Source organism: Gossypium hirsutum, chromosome A07 (assembly GCF_007990345.1).
Source record: "Gossypium hirsutum isolate 1008001.06 chromosome A07, Gossypium_hirsutum_v2.1, whole genome shotgun sequence".
Classification (NCBI taxonomy): Eukaryota; Viridiplantae; Streptophyta; class Magnoliopsida; order Malvales; family Malvaceae; genus Gossypium; species Gossypium hirsutum.
The window spans coordinates 84667503-84677422 of NC_053430.1; the positions used below are offsets into that span (position 1 = coordinate 84667503).

The 9920-nt window shown below is 36.5% G+C and overlaps 1 protein-coding gene across 1 annotated transcript; it reads left to right on the plus strand.

Moving 5' to 3' along the window:
* Positions 1–1664: 1664 nt before the first annotated feature.
* On the plus strand, positions 1665–3439 carry LOC121203743 (uncharacterized). Its single transcript, XM_041074193.1, has 4 exons — positions 1665–1734; positions 1785–2714; positions 2868–3017; positions 3105–3439. The coding sequence occupies exons 1-4, from the start codon at positions 1665–1667 to the stop codon at positions 3437–3439; spliced, it is 1485 nt and encodes a 494-aa protein (XP_040930127.1).
* Positions 3440–9920: the final 6481 nt, after the last annotated feature.

A 9920-nucleotide genomic window follows, 5' to 3' on the forward strand; every position in this document is an offset into this window, starting at 1 on the left:
CCTTCCAAGTGCTTTTCCTTTCCAATTTCCTTCACCTTTCACATAAATTTATCATCTTCCACTTTCAAGCATGAATAAATTCATGCTCCACTAAATTCCATCTTAGCTTTAGGCCGGTGTTCTTTCCGGTCGAGAATTGTGAGATCCGTACTCGCGTCTAAAATCCTTCCAATCGATATTCACCTTTTTCCTAAGTATCGGGATAGACCAATCATCCCTTAAAGTTGAATTCGATTTCAAGTCAAAGTGCACGTTGGGTTGGAGTCGTGTTTGCTTACAGTTGGAAATTTGATTCGGCCATGCTGTATTCGGATTTCCAAGAACAAATCAAGGAAGAGGTGATCGAGTTTAAACGACCCACGCGGTTGAGGCCGTTGATTCGAGTTGGGTTCTTCAGAACGCAAGGCTGTCAGAATCTTAAATCCTGAACACGTGCATCTCGGTTAGATAATCGGTAAGGGTTGGTTTGCGGGTCGTACCGGAACCAGCTACTAGAGGAAGAATTGGTGGTTAGGACGTTCTTAACTGCTATAACCAACTTATCGATCGGAGGAGAAGATTAATTTTCGAGGATTGATTCTCAACACAGAATTGACCGAGTCTAAGGCTAAGGCTCATTACATTTGACTGCAAATCCCAATTTAATTTCTAATCTATTTAATTATTTATCTTAGCAGTTTTAATTATTTAATTTCTAATCAATTTCAAAATCCCCCGCTTTACTTATATATTTGCTTCTTTTTTTTCAGCTGGTACGTTTTGAGTCGTGGGCACGACACTAGCCACGACCCTTGACACGACATCCTATTCATAAGCCAGACTCGAAAGTTGATTATCGGATCTAATCCTTATGGACTCGACCCTACTACCACTCTACTACTAATTAGAGCTATTTTGTAGGAATTATTTTTTTGGTGGATTCAACACCCTTCAAATTTTGGCGCTATTGCCGGGGATTGGAGATATTTTCTAACTTTTGTTTGTCTACCTTATAACCAGATCAGAACTGAGAAATTTAGAGTTTGAGCCAGAAATTGAGAAATTGGCCCGACAACTACGAAGAGAAGCCATACAACGTGGTAAACAGCCAAATCCTGGATTTGAAACTATATCTTACACCGAAGAATTTTTTTGACGAACCAGACTAGATGGCTGAACAAACTATACTCCAGCTCGCAGCGACATCGAATGAACAACAGCCCTTATGCATAACCTATCCGGCAGGAGGAACGTCGTTCGAGCTAAAGCCAGGTTTGATCCACCTACTGCCCACTTTTCGTGGACTACAAAATGAAAATTTGCACACCCACCTTAAGGAGTTCCATATGGTGTGCACAAGCATGAAGCCTCAAGGAGTAACAGAAGACCAAATCAAACTTCGTGCTTTTCCTTTCTCACTAGCTAACTCTGCTAGAGAGTGGCTATTTTATTTGCCTTCGGGATCTATCAATACATGGTCTGACATGTCTCGTTTGTTTCTTGAAAGGTTCTTCCCTACAGCCCGAGCAGCCGAACTAAGGAGGGACATCATAGGAATCCGTCAGAAAGACACTGAGTCGTTCTACGATTACTGGGAGTGATATAAAAAGTTGTGTGCAAGCTGCCCACAACATAGACTGACTGAGAAGTCACTATTGCAATATTTTTATGAGGGTTTACTCCCGATGGAAATGAAAATGATAGATGCTGCAAGTGGGGGGCGCTTGTTAACAAGACGCCTCAGAGAGCGAGAGAGTTGATTTCAACCATGGCTACCAACTCTCAACAATTCTGACCGGTTACAGAACCCACGAAACAGGTTGATGGATTAAGTTCTTTGTCTCTGGAAGATAAGATTGATAAGCTGGCTAATATTGTTCAAACTTTGCTTTTAGATAAAACAGGCCCAACACGGTTATGCGGAATTTGCGCCAAGCCAGACCACCCGACAGACTCATGCCCGATTTTACAGGAGGATTCGATAGAACAAGCGAATACTGTCGGGAACTTTCCAAAACCACCCCAAAGACGGTATGACCCCTACTCGAACTCGTATAATGTAGGGTGGAAAGATCACCCGAATCTCAGTTATGGAATGAATCCGTGGTTCAATCAACCATTTCAACAAAGGCCACCACAGAATCAACAGATACCAACCCCAAAGTCATCTTTGGAAGCCATAGTGGAAAGGTTAGCCAACAGTACTAAGAAATTCCAACAAAAAACTGACATGCATTTGCAAGAGTTGGATAAGCAAGTGAGCAAACTCGCGCTCACGGTTAGCCGTTTGGAATCCCAAGGTAAGTTGCCATCCCAAACTGAGTCAAATCCTCGACACAATGTAAACGCTATAATGTTGAGGAGCGAAAAGATTTTAGAGCCCGTACGTGGCACGAGTCGTGCCCACAATGCTGGTCGAGATGAGAAGAAACTTAACACAGAGGCTCCAGTAGAGTCAGCACCACAAAAGTCATTTGCAGTACCACCTCCGTTTCCCAGAAGACTTGCCCAATGCAAGAAGGAACGAGACGAGAAGGAGATCCTCGACACCTTTCGAAAGGTGGAAATCAACATACCTCTTCTCGATGCAATTAAGCAGATCCCACGATACGCAAAATTCCTAAAAGATTTATGCACAAGTAAAAGGAAACTTCTAGGCAATGAAAAGGTAAGTGTTGGAGAAAATGTCTCCGCCGTTCTGCAAAGAAAAATACCGCCCAAATGTAAGGACCAAGGTATGTTTTTCATATCCTGTAAAATAGGTAGTGTCAGTATTAAAAAAGCAATGTATGACTTAGGTGCATCAATTAATGTTATGCCTTTGTCAATTTATAAACTACTTAACGCGGGTCCTTTAAAGGAAACAGGTGTGATTATTCAACTTGCAGATAGATCCGTAGTGCATCCGGAAGGAGTGCTGGAGGATGTTCTTGTTAAAGTAAATGAGCTAATATTTCCTACAGACTTCTACATTATCGACATGGAGGATGGCAACTCGGCCAATTCGTCTGAGATACTTCTCGGAAGACCATTCTTGAGTACATCATGAACGAGAATTGATGTTTGGAGTGGAACACTCACCATGGAATTTGACAATGAAATGGTTAAGTTTAATGTTTATGAAGATATGGGACATCCCAATGATAAGTCACAAATCGTGCCTTGCAGGAATGTAGATCTCGATGTTAAGCAAGAGGAATTATCGATGATCCAAAAACCAATATGTGAAGCTGTAATGAAGGCCTCGAAATTAGAGTTGAAACCATTTCTAGAACGTACAAGAATTCCGATAGAGAATAATGCAAACTTGAACGGAGAAGCTCAAAGACACCTTAATCCACTAATGATAGGGGAATCCAGGAAGGGCTTCAAAGATAATGGGCAAAGGTCGAAACTTTTCTGCAAGAACATCCAAGTGCACGAGATGGAAAAATTAAGTCTCAATGAGCCAAATGGATAACATTTATGGTCATCAAGCTAACGACGTTAAACAAAAGCGCTTTTTGAGAGGCAACCCAAATTTATTTTCATTTATTTAATTTTGAGTTTTAGTAAGATTTATGTTGTAAATAAATTTTTATTTAATCTAGTGAATTTTCTATTTTCAGGAATGTAATGGAGGTTTTGCAGAAGTCAGATAATGATGGTGGCGTGGGCACACCGTGCTAAATGCTGACAATTATTTCCCAACACCGACAACATCAGTTGAAACACATGGGAAGTATTCTTAACCTTTCTCTTTGCTTGTTGTTTGAGTTACTAAACTTTATTGCATATAACACATGCTTGAGGACAAGCATAGATTAAGTAGGGGGGTTGAGTTGGTAAGTAAATATGCATGACTTTTGCTGCATGTCTCTCTTTTACATGTGTTCAATCTTACGTTAAATTCGTTCGATAGTTTATTTAAACATTGAGCCTTTAATCTCATACTCAGTTAATTTGGACAATTGGGCAAAGTTTGAATTAAAATGTTCAAGTATATAGGTTAGTAAGCATTTGTGTCTTAAAATTGATATATGTAGCTAAATTTTTTTTTGTATAAATTGGTTGTTTGGAAAATTAAATTTGCTTGTGCATTAATAAATAAATGAATAAATAAAGGTTCAGGTTATGAGTGAAGTTTCGAAAACGTGACCGGATTGAGTGACCGGGGTAAGGTGATTGGGTTGTCATCTTATCTCGTAAAAAGGTTCGAGTGACAAGTCGATAACTTATAAACATTCCGCTAACTGAGCTTTCACATTAAGAAAATAAAAAATATATAAAAAAATAAAAAAAAGAGAAAAAATATAATAATATATATAATAAATAAAATTTAAGACTGTTGGAACTGACTAACCGGGCTAGGGTGCTGGGGTTGTCATCCTAGTTCGCGTAAAAAGGTATGACCAGGTCAATAATTTTATTTTTCTAAATGCGTAGTTAATTAATAAATGCCTTACAAATTATTGGATTCAAACTCAATTTGATGAAATTATTTAGTTCACATATTTCAACCTTATGACACTTGTTGATCAAATTTTATATCTTGAGCATTTATTTATTTTTGCCTAAGTTGTTTACATTAATTATGTATACGAAAAGAGGCTCGATTTTTAATAAATTGTAGAACAAATTTAATGTTTGAAAGAACAAACATGCTTGAGGGCAAGCATGAGCTAAGTAGGGGAGTTGATAAACACATTAATTTACATAATTCTTGTGTCTAATTTGGTTTATTTCTGAATTAATCCCTGCTTAATTGGTGTTTTTATGATTTAATCTTGTCAGGGGTGCAATTGGTCAAAACGAGCAAAAAGGGGCCAAATTGAAAGACAAATCATTGAGTTGGGGCCAAATCATAAAGATGGGAAGGCCAAGGATTTAACATCAATTTTGGCTTTGTAAAAAGCTAAAAATAGAAGATATTATTTTATTTTGTTTTATTATTTTATTTTATTTTATTATTTTAGGATTAACCTATTTTTAGTAAACCTTATGTATATAAATAGGGGCTTTTAGTTTTTAGAAAATCATCTCTTGTCTTTGTATTCCTACTTCTACTTGGAATAGAAATACTCTCTTTTTCCCTTTTCAAATTGGAGTTTACCATTCTGTCAATTTCCATTTGGTTTTGTTTCTTTTCTCAAATTGGGTTAATTGCCTTCCAAGTGCTTTTCCTTTCCAATTTCCATCACCTTTCACATAAATTTATCATCTTCCACTTTCAAGCATGAATAAATTCATGCTCCACTAAATTCCATCTTAGCTTTAGGCCGGTGTTCTTTCCGGTCGAGAATTGTGAGATTCGTACTCGCGCCTAAAATCCTTCCAATCGGTATTCACCTTTTTCCTAAGTATCGGGATAGACCAATCATCCCTTAAAGTTGAATTCGATTTCAAGTCAAAGTGCACGTTGGGTTGGAGTCGTGTTTGCTTACAGTTGGAAATTCGAGTCGGCCGTGCTGTATTCAGATTTTCGAGAACAAATCAAGGAAGAAGTGATCTGGTTTAAACGACCCACGCGGTTGAGGCCGTTGATTCGAGTTGGGTTCTTCAGAACACAAGGCTGTCGGGATCTTAAATTGGGAACATGTGATAGCCCGAAATAGGGCCTAATCGGAATAGTGGTTTCGTAACCACAAATCCGAAGTGAAATAGTTTAATTTTATAAATTTTTATTAGTTACTGATTGATTGAAATATTGTGTGAAAATATGGATAGGAAATTTTAATGCTTTAGTGCTTAATTGAATTTTTAGGACTAAATTGAGAAAAATGCAAAGTGTGTCTAATTAGTGATTAAATGACTTAATTGAATTATTGCATGAAATTGGAAGTGTTTATGTGGCAATTAGACCATAAATTAGTGTTATGGACACAAAAGGGTATTTCTAGAAAAATATCTAAGTAATGGGTCAAGGGCATTTTTGTCCAAATTGGGTAAAAGACAAAATAAAGAGAAAAAAAAGTGTCCATCTTCTTCAAAAATCAGAAGCTTGCTGCCGAAAGTTTCATGTTACCATAGTTAAGGGTTTTGATTTTCCTAAGCTCAATTGTAAGTGATTTCTTGCCCCGTTTTTAATTATTTTCGTATTTTTATGCTTATTGAAGCTTGAATTTCATGTTTCTACCATTTAATTTAAATGAAATTAAAGTTTAAAAATTGACCCATTCATGATATAATTGTAAATTGATTAGTGATGTTAGATAATGAATGTTTGAAGTGTTAATTACAAGTTTTACTAGATGAATTTCAATGAAAAATGTTGAAAAAGGGCTAAATTGTGAAAGATGGTAAAGTGTGCATAAAGTTGTGATTTTGTGAAATTGAGGGCTGTTATGAGCATGAAATATGATTTAGTGAAGTTTGAAATTTAAGAATTTAGTGAATTTTATTTTTACGAGCTTAGGGACAAAAGTGGAATTTTTGAAAAGTTATGGGGAAAAATGTAAATGTGTCAAAATGTTGTGTATGAATTGTATTTGAATGGAATATTGATAAAATGTATTAAATTGTGTTAATATAGATCAAGAAAGAAGAAATAGTGCAAGTGATCGGGGAAAAGAGAAAGTTATCGACTAAATTACAAAAATAGTCGTTTTGCATCCGAGGTAAGTTATATGTAAATAATAGTTATATTTGTATAAATTGTGAATTATATTTGATATGTGAATTAATATTGAATGTGGAAGGAAAGTTGTTCATGAATTATTCAAATGATAAAGTGTTGAAAATAAAGTGTTAAGTGTAAATTCCCGGTTGAACTTAGGAATAGAATTGGATACAAGTGACATGTCACTAGAGACCAGTGTTACAGTGTTACAGTGTTACAGTGAGTCCCGAGTGCTGGGTGATCTAGCATGTGTTGCAGACACCTGACAGCTTGTGTGAGCAGGCCCGTGGACATTTCCAGTGTTATTGATCAGTGGTAGCTTCGGCTACATTTCAGTGGTAGCTACGGCTACATATCAGTGGTAGCTTCGGCTACATATCAATGTGGCACTTATGTGCTAAATCTCTACGTATCCGTGTATATTCCAAGTGTTCAACGGGATTAATAATGAATTAAAGTGAATATGAAATGTTAAGTGTGAAAATGTATATGCAAGTGAATTGGTAAGATTGTGCATGTGTAAGTGATTGAAATTGCTAAGAAATGTTTTGATTAGTTATATGTTAAAAGTGTTAATTATTAAATGAGTAATTATTGTTTACATGTAACTTACTAAGCTATTTATAGCTTACACATCTCTTTCTTTCCTTTGTTTTATAGTGATTTGAACTTGATCGAATAGTGGACCGTCGGAGCTCGTATCACACTATCATAGCCATCTCGGTATTATGTGCTTTTCAAAATGTTTAAACTATGGCATGTATAGAGTCTTAATCATTTTGAGCATGTCCAAATGATATGGCTAATGTTAGCTATTGAAGTAGTTATTAAAGAATATGTTTTGGTGTTATGTATGTTTAAATGGTAACTAATTCAAAGAAGCAGTTTCTTTGACAGCAGCAGTGACGTGAATGTGAAAAATCACCATAAATAGTAGAAATGGAATTAGAGGGTGAATGATATATAGAATTAAATCTTATCAAGTCTATTTTTACATGAAAGAAACGGTGTAGGCAAAGGAATTTTATATTTTGAGATATTTAAATTTTAGTGAGACAGGGTCAGAATGGTTTTTGAAGTCCCCTATTCTAACTTTAGAAAATCATTATAAATTGTACAGAAATAATTATAGGTCATAATTTATATTTTTAGATTCCTTAGTGAGTCTATTTTCAAAATAAATTAATGGTAACCTTATATGAATTCTTTACAATTAGATATTTTATTTTTAGCGCCAAGAGGTCAGATCTGTCGAGCTGTGAAACAGGGGATACTTTAATGAATAAACTGTACTAATTTGCTAAGTCAAAAATTCTGAAAATTTTATGGTAAGTAGGAATATGAGTCTAGTTTCAGGGAAAATTTACGGATTTAAATTTTGAGTTTCGTAACTCAAGTTATAATTAAATTAGTGACAGTTGCGCAGGTGGACAGTGTTGTTGTGAACAGTGAATTTAATTTTAAAAGCAAATGTTTATGCTCCTAATCGGTAAGTTAAATTGGATGACATCTCGTACTCGATCCCGGCGACGGTCTCGGGTAAGGGGTGTTACATTTAGTGGTATCAGAGCTACGGTTTAGTCGATTCTCGGACTAACGTAGCGAGTGTAATAGACTATCTATACATGCCATAATTGAATAATGATAGTGTGACGACTCCTGACATCTTAAAATGTTTTTTTTATAGTAATGGATTCTAACCGAGATACAGCTGATGATGCTCAAAGTAATGTGCCTGTTGAAAGTCGATTCGAGACTCAGGGTCAAGGAGATGAGGCTCGAGAAGCTTTTCTCCAAATGATGAACAATTGGTACACTGAGTTTGTTAGAACTAATCCTAATGCTCAACCTCCTCCGCCCCCTCCTATTCCTCAAGCTGTTCCCATAGCTCCTCAACAAACTGAAGTGTTAAGATTGTCAAAGCCTTCAGTGGACAAAATTCGAAAGTATGGAGCCGAAGAGTTCCGAGCTAATGTAAATGATGATCCTGAAAGAGCAGAGTTCTGGCTTGATAATACTATCAGAGTGTTGGATGAATTATCTTGTACTCCAGAAGAAAGTCTCAAATGTGCTATCTCATTGCTGAGGGATTCGGCTTATAATTGGTGGAAAACTTTAGTGTCAGTGGTGCCTAAAGAGAAAGTTACATGAGACTTCTTTCAAGAAGAATTCCGGAAGAAGTATGTGAGTCAGCGTTTCATTGATCAAAAGAGAAAAGAGTTTCTTGAATTGAAACAAGGGCGCATGACGGTAGCCGAATATGAGCGAGAATTTGTCAAATTAAGCAAGTATGCCCAAGAGTGTGTATCTAATGAAGCTACATTGTGTAAAAGGTTTGAAGATGGATTAAACGAGGATATCCGATTGCTAGTGGGAATTCTTGAAATTAAAGAGTTAGTGGTACTAGTTGAAAGAGCTATCAAGGCTGAAGAATTGAGCAAAGAGAAAAGAAAGGTGGAAAGTGAAGCAAGAGATGCAAGAAAAAGATCAATGGGCAAGCCATTTCAGTTTCAAGCGAAGAAGTTTAAAGAAATGAATACTCGATCGAATGTTTCTAGTGTGAATTTTCAAAGAGATCGAGGAAGACAATATTCAGGTTCTAAAGCTCAGGCAACTTCTATGGCAAGTACAGGTAGTGTTAAACCTACTAGACCGGAATGTCAACATTGTGGAAAACGACATTTGGGGGAATGTTATTTAATCAGCCGAGCTTGTTTTAAATGTGGATCTCAAGATCATTTTGTGAAAGATTGTCCGGAAAGAGAAGAGATAGAAAAGTTTCAGAATGTGAGATCGAGCAGTGTGACTACTAGAGGAAGACCACAGAGAAATGTGGGGATTGGAACTAGTGGTAGAGGCGTAACAAAAGACACGACTGTAAGATCTGAAGTGGGAGCTCCAGCAAGAGCTTATGCCATCCGAGCTAGAGAGGAAGCATCTTCTCCTGATGTGATCACTGGTATATTTTCACTTTACGACACTAATGTTCTTGCATTGATTGATCCTGGTTCTACTCACTCGTATGTATGCATGAATTTAGTGTCTGATAAGAATTTGTGTGTTGAATTGACTGAGTATGTGGTTAAAGTGTCGAATCCTTTAGGCAAGCATGTGATAGTTGATAAAATATGCAAAAATTGTCCTTTGATTATACAAGGTCAGTGTTTCCCTGCCAACTTAATGTTGTTGCCATTTGATGAATTTGATGTTATTTTGGGAATGGATTGGTTGACATTACATAAGGCCAAGATAGATTGCAGTCAGAAAATTCTTGAGTTGAAGTGTGGTAGTGGTACAGTTCTTCGGGTTGAAACAGATAAGTCAAATGTGATGCCAATTGTGA